At 42.7% G+C, this 16,660-nt stretch overlaps 1 protein-coding gene across 6 annotated transcripts in view; it reads right to left on the reverse strand.

Moving 5' to 3' along the window:
• The window catches only part of LOC143284040 (uncharacterized), a 56,768-nt gene that overhangs the window by 36,624 nt on the left and 3,484 nt on the right, over nucleotides 1-16,660 (reverse strand). For all 6 annotated transcript variants that reach the window (XM_076590642.1, XM_076590645.1, XM_076590644.1 and 3 more), the window contains exons 2-13: nucleotides 16,283-16,432; nucleotides 14,809-15,033; nucleotides 9,267-9,416; nucleotides 8,449-8,547; nucleotides 7,023-7,115; nucleotides 6,284-6,409; nucleotides 4,417-4,602; nucleotides 3,351-3,440; nucleotides 2,394-2,480; nucleotides 1,911-2,004; nucleotides 1,203-1,408; nucleotides 458-713 (exon numbers count right to left, since the gene is read on the reverse strand). In XM_076590642.1, the coding sequence (XP_076446757.1) occupies nucleotides 458-713; nucleotides 1,203-1,408; nucleotides 1,911-2,004; nucleotides 2,394-2,480; nucleotides 3,351-3,440; nucleotides 4,417-4,602; nucleotides 6,284-6,409; nucleotides 7,023-7,115; nucleotides 8,449-8,547; nucleotides 9,267-9,416; nucleotides 14,809-15,033; nucleotides 16,283-16,432 (1,762 nt within the window). The remainder of the gene's footprint in view (nucleotides 1-457; nucleotides 714-1,202; nucleotides 1,409-1,910; nucleotides 2,005-2,393; nucleotides 2,481-3,350; nucleotides 3,441-4,416; nucleotides 4,603-6,283; nucleotides 6,410-7,022; nucleotides 7,116-8,448; nucleotides 8,548-9,266; nucleotides 9,417-14,808; nucleotides 15,034-16,282; nucleotides 16,433-16,660) is intronic.

Genomic DNA, 16,660 nt, shown 5'->3' on the forward strand with positions numbered 1-16,660 from the left:
GAAGGGGGGGGGGGTGTATGCTGGTGTTTCCAGTTCCTACAGACAAATCACAGCAGTAAACAAGTCAGAAAAAAAATGGAGAATTGAAGTCTCTTCAGTCCCTCATTTTGTTAGTCCCTAAAATTAAGTCACATCTCTGCTAAAAGCCTTGACTTCACAGTCTGAGGGTCCTGGGTTCGAATCTCCATCCATACTTTTTCCAGATCTTTTCCAGACCACAAATAACATTTTCCATACTAAACGCAAAGTCAAAATGAATCCAATTTGCCCACAACACCCTGACAAAAGAGACTGATGGATATCCTGGTATCGCTGTTCAATTTTCATCACATTTTGTTGGGTTGGTTTTGAAATGCTTATAGATCTTTGCTGAATGGCACTGGTAAAGGAATCTATAAATCATAAAGGAATCTATAAATCGTTTATAAATCCAGTATCAGTGTTATGAACTACTAACCATTGTTGAGGCCCTGAAGTCTCTGAGACCGCAGCGTCTCAAGCTGAGCCAACAGCTGGTCCATGCTGTGCTTCTTCTGCTGCAGGTCCTGAAGCTTGTCCTCCAGCTGCTGCTGCTGCTGACCAATTGCCTGACTGCCCGCAGATGTCGCCACCCCTGAACCCCGCGTGCCGCCCCCACCACCACCACCGCCGCCACCACCAGCCCCGGCACGGCTGATGCTGCCTTCCGTGTTAAGGCGTTCATGACGCTGAGTCTGGAATGGTAGGATGGTGGTGGGGTTTGGTGAGGGAGAGAGAGAGAAGTGTGTGTGTGTGTGTGTGTGTGTGTGTGTGTGTGTGTGTGTGTGTGTGAGAGAGAGAAAGAAGACACAAATTCAACCCCCCCCATAAGAGATGGATTTTTTCCACCTACAGCCAGCTCCTACCCAGAGCTAATTGAGCTACAGGCTCAAACGAGATGACTGGGACCACAGTCAGTCAAGGGTCATCCGCTTCATAGATGTGTCTCTGGGAGTGTTGCTCAAATTTTCTGACTAACACTGAGATTATATTCATCTCTCAGCCTGGCTGACACCAAGATGTATCATGAGAGTGCAACTTCAAAGTATAACCTTGCCAAAAAGTCCCAAAACTAAACACTCCCCCATAGCAGCATCTTCACCACCATATTCATCATTCATTATCAAAACACGAAGACAAACTCACCTAAAATCTGGACCAAAAAAACAAAAAAAAAGGCTCACCTCATAAAACTGATTCATCAGGGAATTCATCTCCCTCCGAATCTCCGTCAAAGGATCTGCCTCCCGAGCATTTGAGGTTTCGTCGTCATCAGACTCTGGGTAGCCGACGATGTTGGACTTGAGCTGGCCTGCCATCTGATCAAGGAAGGCACCATCCTCATTGAGTGCTGCATGACCTGCCTCCACTTCCGCCAGAGCTGCCCGCGCTGCGCACACACACACACACACACACACAGCAGTCAGTGCAGTGGCCAGTTCCACTTTTGGAGACATGGAAGAGGAACTACACATCCACTCTCACACACAGTGATAAACTACACACACAATCACACACACACACTAACACACACTAATAAATACATATACACATTAAACACACACACATACACACTATACACACAGTGAGTCGTGACACACACACACACACACACAACACACAGTGACACACATATATTCACCAATACACACACCACACACAGTGACACACACTCACTCTCACAAACAGACACACAGGATTGGGAAAGAATCACACACACACACACACATACACACACAGATGATGGGGAAAGAATACCACACACACACACACACACACACACACACACAACACACACACACACACACAGAGAACAAATCCCTGCAGCACAGCTGTTCCAACTACAGGAAAGTACAGGAGTCAGACCCTACAGCTCTGGTCCCAGCACTCACCCTGGTTGTCCCGCTCCTGGGCCTGCTTCAGTTTGCGCTCCGCCTCCGTCTTCAATCGCAGCAGCTGATCCTGCCGGTTCTGCAACTGCCGTAACTGTCGCACACAAAGACAGGCAGACTACTTTTATACAATGATCAAATCATCTTTTTAATTGTCCAGACAACTTTTATACTATGATCAAATTATCTGTTTAAATATAAAAACTTTCAACAGTCAGCAAGCACACTGAACAAAGTGAAAACCTGTTGAACACATTCCCCACCATCCACATTAACTCTTATTTCCTTCTTCAATATACTTAATTTAAATCAAACCAAACTAACCTGTTCCCACATCACAAACATCACAAATCCCCCCCCCCCCACCACCACCTGTTCCCACATCACAAACTCACCCCCCAACATCCCCCTTCCTAATCCCTAGCACTCCAGTCCCACTCCCTACCTGTTCTAATGTCACCCTGTACAGTGCAGTGAACCCACCTGTTCCTGTTTCTCCCTCATGATGGTCATCAGCTGCTGGCGCTGCAGTGAGGTCAGTTCTCTGCCGGATGCTGCTGCTGGTCCATCCTGCACCAACACCACCAATAGTGGTTTGTTTTGTACTGTTTTATATGTATTGTATATTTTAAAAATTTAATGTTGTGCTGTGTCGTATTGTACTGTACTGCACTGTATTGTACTGTATCGCAATACGTTTTTATCACAACAGATTTCTCTGTGTGAAATTCTGGCTGCTCTCCACATGAAAAGTGTGTCACCACAGTTCAGTGCCAACCTTTTTTCTCCTTTTGTTCCGTTTCTAAATGTATTTGTTTCACTGTCAAAGCCGATTTCCTACAGATTTTTGCCAGGGACACCCTTTAAGTTGCTGTGGGCTCTTTTACATGCACTAAGTGCATGCTGCACACTAGACCTCAGTATATCATCTCATCCAAAAGTCTAGCACCCAGACTACCACTCAGGGTTTAGTGGAGGGGGGAAGTATATAGGACTTCCACTTCCTAGTCAGGCACATTACTACTAGGCCTCCACTCCACAGCATAAACAGGTTTTGTGCATTTGCTTTTTCTTCATCTTTGCCGACACCACATTATACAGCACAAGGCTACAATCAAATGTATCTGTGAACAGGACTGAGCAACAATTAAAAGTAAAGGTCTACGAGTCACTCATCCCAAGGGAACAAGTTATTTCTTGACAAGTTATCCATGACATTAGCAGGGCAACAACCACCCAGGCTGCTGGGTAGAGAAGCGATGAGATGGAACACAGTTCCTGAGACTGGCAATGACTGCACAGGGTAAAAAAGTTGTATGGGGACCATGTCTTTTAATATTCTAGAACTTTCTGTGTGTTGTCTCTCTTCCATATCCCTCCTCAGCAATTTCCTGTTGATTTAGCACACACACACACACACACACACACACACACACACACCTGTTCCTGGCTCTCCCTCATCATTCTCCCCAGCTGTTGGCGTTGCTGGGACAGTTCTCTCAGATTTGTGGCTCCTGACCCTTCCTCTCTCTGCCAGCACAAAATTCAAGAATGCAGCATAATCATCACCACTTCACATTCTAATGTTTGTACATTTTGTACAGTGAATTTCTGCACCTGGGTATGGACAGTAAACCAGTCCAGTTTTAAGTCTGAATACAGCCCACTAACTCTCAAGGTACCAATCACATTTTCAGCATAATCCTCTTTCTGTGAGGAATTTCAAATTAATATCACAATGACAGAAAAAAATGTCAAACATACTCTGCTACGGATCCCCATCCCCTATAAAATCACAGAGCATAGCTCAACCACACTGACAGCTTGAACTGTCAGACCATTCTACACCTCCAGCACTGAGGAGGTAGGTGGCAGAATGGTAAAGACACTTACCTGCCAATACACTGTTTATGAGAGTCTGGGTTCAAATCTCAGTTTCGCTTTTTCTCCAAAGTTTGACTGAAAAATTAAACTGAGTGTCCAGTCATTCAGATGAGACGATAAACCGAGGTCCCGGATACAGCACGCACTTGGAGCACTGTAAAAGAACCCATGGATAAACAAGTGTTGTCCTCTGGCAAAATTCTGTAGAAATCCACTCAGATAGGTACACAAATATATATGCATGCACTCTAGGCCTGAGTAGCATGTTAGGTTATGCTGCTGGTCAGGCATCTGCCAAGCAGATTTTTTTGTATTTTGTATTTCTTTTTATCACAACAGATTTCTCTGTGTGAAATTCGGGCTGCTCTCCCCTGGGAGAGCGCGTCGCTACACTACAGCGCCACCCATTTTTTGTATTTTTTTCCTGCGTGCAGTTTTATTTGTTTTTCCTATCAAAGTGGATTTTTCCAGGAACAACACTTTTGTTGCCGTGGGTTCTTTTATGTGCGCTAAGTGCATGCTGCACACGGGACCTCGGTTTATTGTCTCATCCGAATGACTAATGTGCAGCATACCTGGATTTGTCACCTCCTTGAGAAACTGAAACTGAAACTGCACTAACCTCTGTCAGGCTGTTCATGGTTTCAGCCACGTTGCGGGCTGCGATAGCGGCTGCCAGAGTTGAGTCTGGCACCAGAGTGTTGTCCATGGCTGTGTCCTCATCCTTGGACTCGTCAGACGCCCGCTCCTCGTCACTCCCCAAACCAAGCTTGTCCTCGATGCGTGGCCGTGACGATGAGGTGTTTTCCTGAAGAGAAAACCACAGACACACTCAGCTGTCAGCCTGTTTGATGACAGTGACAGGGTCATCTCTACAATGTTTGACATCAGAAAGTAGAATGAAACTGTTAGAAAACAGGCAGCAAATAATGGTATGATTCACAGAAAGCCAATTATTTCACCATTGCAATATGCTGCTTTATATAATTTTTTCATCATTCCTAAAAAGAAATAATTCAGACTACATTTTTTTCAAAAAACAAAAAGACTAGTGGAAACTGAACAACAAAATTACCTTTTTTCAAAAGAACAGATACTGCACTGGGCAACGTTAAAAACAGATATAAATTCTTAATAGTTATCAATGTAATGATAACCCCCAAATCTTAAACATATCTCATTATAAAATCACACAAATAACCCTCTTCATACTACACTTTACTACTGCTATGCAGTGTTCTTGATATCATCTAATCAAAAAACAAATACAGTTGTTCTTTTTCTCTACTTAGTCTGGAGAAATTCAGCTGTAATTTTTTCAAACAATAAACCCTTCCACATGTTTCTCCATCTCCAACCCTTGCCCAGACTCAGTTTGGGTTTGTTCGCTCTTTGTTTCAGTCTCTCAACTCCATTCTGCCTTCTGTCTTTCTTCTTGACAATGTCACCGACTTTACCCTCTCCGTGTACTTTTTTAAAAACATCTACCATACCCTCCTAGTTTAAACATCGACCATACCCTCTTGTAGTTTTAAATACTGACTATACCCTCTTGGTTTCCGTTTGTTTGTTTATTGATTTTTAAATCTGTTTCTAACTTCTGTCATTCTTTTTTAAAAGCTCCATCTCCAACATTTTTCTCTCTCTTTTTCACTGTCAATGAAGGACAAAATATCTACAAGTGGTTTGCCTTCCATATACCTGTAAGGTGTGCTTGAGGCCCTCCCAACTACCCCTATACCTTTCAAGCATTTTTTCCAGGGTTCAGTGGTCAGCTCTACAGCAGACAAGGGGTGTCCATGTTCAGTGCCTTGTCTTGATACACACTTTAACTCTCTCCGGACGAAAATGTAGTCGGTTTCAGAATACGGAATGGAATAGCATTTTCAAGAAATAAAAATCCATCACACACTGTACACATGATTTTGTAATTAGCCAAGCAGAGTGCGCTATTCTGGGTCACACCACATAGAATGGTATGATTGGCCAGCCTGCCATGTGTGGCCCGTCTCGCACACACGCTGACAAAGTCACTGACCGGTCGTCTGCTTGCATGCCGGCCTGTTAGCAAAGCCGGCTCTTCTCAAAATGTTGTGGAGTGAACAAGGCAGCGACGGCAATGTTTTAGTGTTGCTGAAGTACTTGAAATGCTACAAACTGAAGGGTTGGACATTGAAGAGGTGGATGATGACGAAGAAGAAAGTGAATTTAATGCAGAAAGCGAGCATGGGTATGGTGATTCAGGGTGAAAAATTGGCATTATTTTCTACACATGGCAAAACTGTAAAAATAAGATAAGAAATTTGATTTTTTTTTTATATGTAATAGCTCAACATGTAATAAACCCTTTCTGAAAGTTTCATTTTCTTACTCTGTATTTTGTATTTTTTGTAATTTTTTTTCCAAACCCTTACAAATGGGCCGTCTGTGGGGAAAAGCAAGGGAGAAAACTTGTCCTGAATGAGTTAAGGATACACTGGCCCACTTACTGTGTTCTCAGAGGTGACAGATTCCACCTCCAAGTCCACAGATTTCTCTGAATCCGAGTCCCGCTTGGCAGCACCTTCCAGTGGCTGTCCGTCGTTGCTGGCTTCTGCTGCCTCACCGCGCATTATCTGTAATAGCCAATGCATCACTTACCTCAGATGTTCACAACATTAAAGTGGTGAAGGGGTTTTTTTTGTTGGTTTTTTTTTTTTGTTTTGTTTTTCAATCTACCATAATATTCCAAATCAAACATCCACAACTATAACGTGGCTGTTTTTTCAATGATAATCACAAACCCTACTCACACATTCACAACCATAATGTGGTGGTGGTTCTTTTATTTTTTCAATCTTTCATGATCACATCCTTTTGCTCCCTACCTGCATATTTTAGTTGCACATTTGGCTGTGATTTTGTAGGAGAACAAATAGCCACTCAAAATTTCCTAGTGATTCGTTGATTGTCTTGCAAATGGGTTGGTTATTTGGTTAATCATATAAAAGTTGTATACAAATATATCTAATATTTCTATTAAGTGGGACAAAAATTTACAACTGTAACATTTTTTCTTTCTTTTCTTTAATAACCTGTCAAAGTGTGCCTTGTAGGTGAATGTATGCATGCCTCTCCCCAATTTCAAAGAAATTCATTCCTTTTGTCTGTTTTGGAGTGTAAACGAATACTCACCCACACATGCATAAATACACACACACACACAAACTACACAAAACAGTTGCTTACACGATCACTGTGCAGCAAACTGAGGTAGCCTTCTTCCTGTTCCTGCAGGTTGGAGATCAGACGGCCAACCTGAGCCAGATCCTCCGCGTTTCCCTGCAAACACACACACACACATGAACGCACAAATACACACAAACACAAACACACACACAAAAACACCCATGCACACACACACACACACACACACACACACACACACACACACACACGCGCGGACCTACAGTGACTGCTCTGTGGGTGTTCTAACAAAAGCATTGTTACAGTATGTTACAGTCACCTGCGAAGAAGCAAGGCAGCAGAATGGTTAAGATGCTTATTTGCCAATACAGTGTCTACGAGGGTCTAACCTCAAATCTCACTCTTTCTCCTGAAGCTTGACTGGAAAATCAAACTAAGCGTTCAGTCATTTGGATGAGACAGATTCAGAGCCAAAGGTGGTTTTAGACATTTGTTTGCCAATACAGTGTCTATGAGGGTCTAACTTCGAATCTCACCCTTTCTCCCTAAGTTTGACTAGAAAATTAAACTGAGCATCCACTCACTTGGATGAGACGAGAACCAAAGGTTATATAAACTGCCTAGCTGGAGCAGTATGTACAGATTTATCCAAACACACACTGACTCCTTGAGAAACTGAAAAAGAATCTGAAAACTTGTCAATGTCTATTTTACTGCTCTCACACCATTTCCCAAAATATTAATCATGAAAAATATCCACAGCAAAAAAAACCAAAAAAACCACCTAAATATAGCAGGTAATGTCATTGTCCCACTGCCTGCAGCTGAGTATACTTGTGAATGAAGGGCAGCTGCCTCACATGACTGACCTTTCAGGTCAGGATGCCAGTCACCATTCTTTCTTTGACTTCTTTCAATTGGGTTTGCATTACTTTAGTACAGAAAAATTAAAAAAATACCACTCTCAAATATACACAAAAAGTAGAAAGGGCACTTTGCAATCATGCCACACTGATCCCGTTTCACATAGGCTCACAGTCCAGCATTAAACATGCCTCGTTCTTTCAAACAGGTTTAAATTCTGGCAAATGCCCGCTGGTGTGTTAAGTCTGATTTTGACGACAATTTGCAGCATAATTTGATTCTGCGCACTTGTTTTTTGGGGGGACTTCCCAAAAGATTGAAAGTTCTGAAAACAAAGAACTATCACCAGTGATAGGTCAAAACTGACAGGTAGAGCAAATAAAAAAATCTGACAAAAGTAATGTTCGGCTAACTAACAAACAAGAGCTGGGTAATTTGCACTACTGCAACTGTTGTTCAAAAGTGTAGTCAAACTTTTTTCTTTTCTTTCTTTTTTTTGTGACCAACTCCCATTTTTCCCCAATTCTGTAGGCCAAACTCAAATATTCTGTTCTGAAGTGATGGTTTCCTTCAAATAATTTACACTCCTGTGTAAGCTACTCACAGAATCTCCAGACTTCTGAAGGGTTTCCATCATGGAAGTGGCCTGCTTGATGTAGTCCTGGATCTGAACAAGACGCCCAACGATCTGGTTACGATCCGGCTGAAATCACATACATTTCACGGTCAAAGATACGCTCAATCTGTTTTAAGTATGTGTAATTAAACAGACATTTTGTACAGCAGGCAACAGTGATGGTGGCAGTGGTAGTGTGGGCAGCAATGTGTATGTACACATCCAATTGGCTTTGTGGTCTGTTATATGCGTATACTTTGCAAAGCCTTCCTGATCTTTGACATGATTTTGTAAAAATCAAAAAAAAAATGGATACACCTGTGTGATCTGATTGTGTATGCATGTGTGTGCATATGTGTGTGGACTTAAAGAAATGTCTATACATGCATTTGTGTGCGGGTGCATACGCGCATGTGTGTGTGTGTGTGTGTGTTCATGAGTGTGTGTTATCTGTGTGTTTTAGAGAGAAAGAAAGATGAGAGAAGACCGCAATAACCACATGTCAACTATGGCAGACAAGCCTGGGTATGGCTGTGAATACAGATGAATGCCACTAAAACTGCGGAGACAATGAGGGAGCCAAGCCAAAGCAAGAAAAGAACCAGCCAGAAATATGGAAAGCATCAAGAAGTAATTCAATGTTGGACAAGAACAGTTCTTGGAGAATACAGACAACAAAAACATTTTTTGTTCAATTTACACACCATGCTACACTCTTCCTTTTGAAAAAGCCAAGACCACAACTGACATGACCATATCACAAACAGCTGTACACCATTTCCAGCGCTGCTCCAATAGAGACTCACGCCGCTTTCTGTGTTGTTGTTACGATTGGTCCTGGGACGACTTCCACCCACTGCCCCTCCACTTGCCCCTTCCATTTCCCTGTTGTTGGCATGACGGCGGCGACCACGAGACATGGAGCGTTCGTTGTTGCGTTCACCATCTGTGCTGTTCTGTAAAGAAAACAGAAAATGGCATCAAATACCCATAAAGACAAATAACATAAAACAAATATACTACAAATTTACTTCTAAAAACAGGCATCACATTGGGAAATTGTGACCGAGTCTGAAAGGTGGGGGCCTGGGGTGGGGGCCTGAAGCTGAAAGTTTTTCTCAATTTCAAACCATGAAATCTGCACTTGCGGGCCACCAATGCTGCTGAGGTATTCCAACCCACAGAAAACAAAAAATCAGTCCAATTCTTCCTAAACTGAAGTGTTTTTGCTTCCAAACCTGTGAAGTCAGCCTTGGGGGCGGGGGCATGATTTTCAAAATCGTGTCTCGTGTGTGTGTGTGTGTGTGTGTGTGTGTGTCTGTGTGTGTGGTTTCAATGCAACTCTCTGTGTGTATGTGAGAAAGAGAGACAGACAGACAGACAAAGAGATCGAGAATAGGGGTCGGGCTGGACATGGGAGGAAAGAGTTAACCCTCAAAGTGCTGGATATAATAAAACATACATACAGAAATCATGCTTAAAACAAAGGGATAGTTTGCCTCCGCTACCTGTGCTCTGATTTGGGGCATTTGTATGCTTATCAGTAAGAATAAATAGGTAAACCTATACATTTTTGGAAAGTAGAGTGAATGAAGAATCAGATAAAAGTAAGAAAAATGCTGTACCTTGTAAGTAGTTGGAGATATTCCATAGGATATAATTAACAAATTTTGCACACTTGTTTTCCAAAAACATCAACCACAATGTTTATAGGTATTTTCACATCTTTTACAGAGTCAAAATCTCAAAATTGGAATTAAACTGTACAAAAAATGTTCTGGCTGCAGAATCATGATATGAATATAACTGAAACAATGAAATTATAAGCATTGTATTATTTGTTTGAGACACACCCACCGACGCCACGCACGCACACATCTACAATACTTTATGCAATCACAGGCAAAAACAGAAATAAATGTTTTCTTTTAGCTCATGTTGCTTTCAAAAGCAGCAAGAATGCTTTAAATCAAAATAATTTCCAGTTTTCTAGCTTGATTTGGTCAAGAAATTGCAATAGATCCATGCCTAACCCACTTTACCACCCCTCCCCACCCCCATCACCCACCCCCCAGTTTTTGTAGCTGGAGACACAAAATTGAATGAACAAGCAAGCAAGCCAGCATGCCCAAGTGTCAAAATAACAAAGCCGTTTTCACCAGAATCCCTGTCAGCAAACGAATCATCACTGGTGACAAGGTCACTCATTTCCTGAGCTTTGTCAACTTCAGGGTCACTCACTGTTTACAAAAATACGAAGATCTGGACTTGTAAACTCGGTCAAAGTTTGTGCAAACACAAGCATGGAGGCAGTAACACCAGAACGAGGCAGTTTTACGAAGGCTGCCCAGCACAGCCGCACGATGTCAGACCTTATGTAAACAGAGCCACCATCGTGGCCCATCGCACTTAACCGGGAAAGCAACGATCATGGCTCATCCCGCTCTCCGGGGTTAAAGTTCATGTATGTGCACTGCTTTAAATACAACTCTCTGTGTGTTAAACTCTTTGTATGAGTGAGTGAGTGAGTGAGTGAGAGAGAGAGAGAGTGAGTGTGTGTGTGTGTGTGTGTGTGTGTGTGTGTGTGTGTGTGTGTGTGTGTGTGTGTGTGTTTTCAAGGAAAATGTTATTAGCACACAAGTTTGCACTGTACCAATATAACTGACCATCTGGTCTCTTCATCTGTAGTCTCTGTTCCACTGACATGCATGTGTCTTGGTTGAGGAAAGAAAGGGGGAAGTGGAATGACTGGAGGGAGTAGGGGGTGGGTCTGTGACTGGTTATATCACTTTTAACCCTCAAAGTGCTGGATATAATAAAACATGCTTACAGAAATCATGCTTAAAACAAAGGGATAGTTTGCCTCCGCTACCTGTGCTCTGATTTGGGGCATTTGTATGCTTATCAGTAAGAATAAATAGGTAAACCTGTACATTTTTGGAAAGTAGAGTGAATGAAGAATCAGATAAAAGTAAGAAAAAGGCTGTACCTTGTATGTAGTTGGAGATATTCCATAGGATATAATTAACAAATTTTGCACACTCGTTTTCCAAAAACGTCAACCACAATGTTTATAGGTATTTTCACATCTTTTACAGAGTCAAAATCTCAAAATTGGAATTAAACTGTACAAAAAATGTCCTGGCTGCAGAATCATGATATGAATATAACTGAAACAATGAAATTATAAGTATTGTATTATTTGTTTGAGACACACCCACCGACGCCACGCACGCGCACGCGCACATCTACAATACTTTATGCAATCACAGGCAAAAACACAAATAAATGTTTTCTTTTAGCTCATGTTGCTTTCAAAACAGCAAGAATGCTTTAAATCAAAATAATTTCCAGTTTTCTAGCTTGATTTGGTCAAGAAATCGCAATAGACCCATGCCTAACCCACTTTACCACCCCTCCCCACTCCCATCACCCACCCCCCAGTTTTTGTGGCTGGAGACACAAAACTGAATGAACAACAAGCAAGCCAGCATGCCCAAGTGTCAAAATAACAAAGCCGTTTTCACCAGAATCCCTGTCAGCAAATGAATCATCACTAGTGACAAGGTCACTCATTTCCTGAGCTTTGTCAACTTCAGTGTCACTCATTGTTTACAAAAAATACGAAGCTCTGGACTTATAAACTCGGTCAAAGTTTGTGCAAACACAAGCAGGGAGGCAGTAACACCAGAACGAGGCAGTTTTACGAAGGCTGCCGAGCATAGCCGTACGATGTCGGACCTTATGTAAACAGAGCCACGATCGTGGCCCATCGCACTTGACCGGGAAAGCCACGATCGTGGCTCATCGCGCTCTCCGGGTTAAGCAGTCGAGGATTCTCAGCTGAAACTAGTGGTCAGTGTCTTGGCTCAGAGCCAAAATTGCCACAGTCATTGACAGTGGTTTCATACCCCCTCCCCCCCTCTACTCTCCCCCCTTCCCTCAGCACTGGTAGGACACTCAAGAGAGAGGGGAGGGGTACCTCAGCAAATCATGAAAGTGAAGTCTGCAGGAGGAGGGGGTGTGGGGGGGTTGGGGAGTGATTTTTTTCTCTCTGAAATCAACTGCTCTTCCCCTGAAAATAGGGGATCCCCTGAGAGTTCCCCATCATGGACTCTGTGTGTGTGTGTGTGTGTGTGTGTGTTCAGGGGAGAGAGGGAGAGAGAGAGAGAGGCAGCAAGCCAGCGTGAGTAGGCACATGTGTGTGTATGTGTGGTTTCAATTCAACTGTGTGTAAACAAGAGAGAGAGGGAGGGAGGCAGACAGAAAGAGAGGGGAGATGGCAGGAGGAAAGAATGCAAGTTGTATTTGTGCATGTGTATGCACTGCTTTCAAATTCAATAGATCTCTCTTTCCATGTGTGTGTGTGTGTGTTTTCAATACAACTCTGTGTGTATATGCAAGAAAGAGACAGACAGACAGACAGAGAGACAAAGTGGGAGAGAGGGACAAAGAGACAGAGATGGGGGAAGGTGGGAGGAAAAAGAGCAAGTTTGTATGTGTGCATACATGTGCATTGCTTTAAATACAATTCTCTGTGTGTGTGTGTGTGTGTGTCTGTGTGTGTGTGTGTGTGTTTTCAATCTCCATGTGTGTGTGTGTGCTTGAAAGAGAGAGTGTGTGTATGAGTGTGTGTGAGTGTGCGCGCATGTGTGTATTATTAAGCTCTGTGTGATTGTGTGAGCGCTCATAATATTATTATGTGTGCACATGTGCAAGTGTGAAGGAGAGAGATAAAATTTAAAAAAAACAGAGTATGTGTATATGTGAATGCATTCATGTGTTTTTTTTCAAAGAGTGTGTGTGTGTGTGTGTGTGTGTGTGTGCGCGCGCATTCAATTCAGCTCTGTGTCTGTGTGTGCTGGTAACTTTGGTAATCTAGCTGGCTTTGTCTCAAATCTAAATACACTGATTCTTGCCATGAACTGTCTGTACAGAAGGGTTGGCTGTGTCAGAAAAGGCACTGAAGTCAATAAGTTGCTACAAAGTTTCTGTTTCAATGGCAACAATGTTACTTGTGCATACAGTGGCAAAGTTGGCAGCTTTTGCTGAATGAACAGAGGGTCAAGCATATGTACCCAAGGCCCTTGTGGCTTGACAGGGGTGGCTTGACAGGGATGGAGATCCCGGGCACTGGTGTATCTGTGGCACTGGTGTATCTGTGCGTGTGCTCAAGTTTGTGTGTGTATGTTATTGTGCGCGCGCTAACATGTCCATGTGCGTGTGTGCGTGTGTGTGTGTGTGAGACTGACCGCATGTGTGTGCATGTGCGTGCATGCGTGCTTTTCACAGTGCGTTAGGAAACTTTCGGACTTCGATTTTGGTGCTCTGACAAGTCACTGGCTCGCCTCTGAAGGGGTCAACAAACGACGCTTTCGAAAGAGCATTCCGTTTTCATTCTTCACATTTTTTTCTTTCTTTTTTCTTCTTGAAAACGGACGCTCCGTTTTTAATGCAAATGTGAAAACAGATTTCCGTGTCTAGACTGAAGAGTTGCACCCATACAATCTGACACCAATCGCACTTGGCCTTGCCTGCGGTGTCAATTTTGTGAATGGCGTCGCCTACCCGTAAAGTTTTTTTTATTCTTCACTTCTGTTTTCACGATCTCATCTTGCCAGACCCAGTTCCACTTATTATTCACTCCTTTATCGATCTCTGCTGCAAAAATCCTCTAATCCTTTGTGAGTTTTCTCATTTTGTCAATGACTGAAGACAATATTCGAAATCAGGTATCTTTGCAAGTCGTGAAGCCCGCGGGCGAGTTTTGTAATCCCAACCGAATACAGATAAGCTGAATGATGACAGAGGAGCAACGGAACACTTATTCTCAATTGGTTCGCTTATCCTAACATGGGGTATTTTAGCAAACGCTGTGAGTCTGTCTTGTCGATCGGTCAGATAATGTTCGTGCAACCTTCGTGGGTCGGAAAAAAACCTCACCCCCCCTCCACCCCTCCGATTTTCTCAACGGATTTACGCGAATCTCAAAAATGGCCTCTGGAGCCTAGTTTTGGTCGGAAATCCGACTATAGTCGGAAAAATCTCATGCCTGAAAAATAATCGATGACACCTGAAAATGTTTAAGCCTGCATGTGTGCTGCCAGTGCATAATATACAGAAAGAAATAAATACATTTCCTGTATCACCAGGAAAATTCTTTTAATTGATTAAGCATTTGACAGGTTCTGCCTAAGCATAAAATCTGCCCATTCTAAAAATTCAATAAAAGGAATCTGAAACAGAAACGCGTGAAATAAAACTACATAAAAACCCGGACCTCAAGACATATCACAAACCCAACCAAGATCCACCCGACTCCATCGTCACATGGGTAGATCCACCCACCTCATCGTCATAGGTCAGCTTCTGTTTGAGCTTCTCCAGAGCATCTCTCTGGGCCACCGGCATGTTGCGAGTCCTGGACTGGGAGGATGGAGTGCGCTGCTTGGGCTCTCCGTGAGGCGGCGAGTCCACAGACAGCGACTGCTCACGCTCACGCTCAGGGTTGCCCTTGGACTTCTTCCTGCGCCGACTGTCTGCTGAGGCTGTAGGGCGAAGGTCTGACAGGTCCTGCACAGCAAACAACATTGTTACCTTTTCGTATGTCTGTGCAGGGACTGAAATGATAATACACAAAATACCTTTTTTTTCTCAAGGCCTGACTAAGCGCATTGGGTTACACTGCTGGTCAGGCATCTGCTTGGCAGATGTGGTGTAGCGTATATGGATTTGACTGAACGCAGTGACGCCTCCTTGAGCTACTGATACTGATGCTGATACTTAAGTGCACATGAAGATCTGTGCAAAACTGTACTGGCAATAAATTGACAGCACACAACTTAGTGACCTTTCTGCACAGGTATCTGTACAGGGACAAAACTGACAGTAGTTAGTACACAACACAACTTAGTGACCTTTCTGCCTTAGTATCTGTACATGGACTAAACTGATAGTACACAATATAATTACCTTTCTGCCTAGGTATATGTATATGGACTAAATTGACAGTACACAACATCATTACCTTTCTGCCTAGGTATCTGTACAGGGACTAAACTGATAATACACAATATAATTACCTTTCTGCCTAGGTATATGTATAGGGATTAAACTGATAGTACACAACATCATTACCTTTCTGCCTAGGTATCTGTGCAGGGACTAAACTGATTGTACACAACATCATTACCTTTCTGCCTAGGTATCTGTATAGGAACTAAACTGATAGTACACAACGTCATTACCTTTCTGCCTAGGTATCTGTATAGGGACTAAACTGATAGTACACAACATCATTACCTTTCTGCCTAGGTATCTGTGCAGGGACTAAACAGATGCACAGTCAAACCGGGAGATGGAGTAAGGGAAGTCAGGGATGTGGGGGGATGAGGAAAGTAAACAGGATGAAAACAGCAGCATTTACCAATTCCGATTTTGTGACATAAAATGATAAATGGACAGGTTATTATCAATCATATTTCCACACTGTTCCTGTAAAATATTTTTTTCCTATCAACATAAATTCAGGTTAAATTCAGCTTAATATACAATGAAATGCAACTTTCAACAGCTTGAATAAATGACAAAACCTAAAAATGCTTTCCAGATCTATTATCTTATCATGTCAACTTGTACATTGTCCGTGTTGAACAATAAAATACAACAAAAAATATAACAAGCTCTAAAAGTACCCCACCCCCCACCCCCACCCACACACACACCACATACACACACCCAAACGATTTTCAAAACTTAAAAAACAGTAATATTTCTTTTTTTAGAAGTAAAAAATCAACAAAAATACACATTTGCATCTCACCCAGTTGTTAATCCTGATATCACTTGGGAAGCTGGTGAGACTGAGTGAATCATCTTTGTCAGAGCTGACAGAATGTGGCCAGTTGCTGCTACGCTGCTTGGTTTCCGACTTAGACTGTTTCAGTCGTGGAAACCCTCCTCCGGTCGCCATCTGGGAGCAGTGGGAAAAGTGCACCCATACATGTCATTTATCACATACCATTCTGTATCAAGCTATGATTATTCAACCAGTTGAGTGCCTATAAGATGTCAGCTGTTTTTGAGCAAGTGGCTATGACTGACAGAATATGTGCTGCGAGTGTTGGAAAAGGGGCTGGAGAGTGATATAAGACGATATGTTGAATGTCAGCCAGAGGGTGTGGAAGTGGGCGTGGTAGCT

The sequence above is a fragment of the Babylonia areolata genome, chromosome 7 (assembly GCF_041734735.1).
Source record: "Babylonia areolata isolate BAREFJ2019XMU chromosome 7, ASM4173473v1, whole genome shotgun sequence".
NCBI classification, from domain to species: domain Eukaryota; kingdom Metazoa; phylum Mollusca; class Gastropoda; order Neogastropoda; family Buccinidae; genus Babylonia; species Babylonia areolata.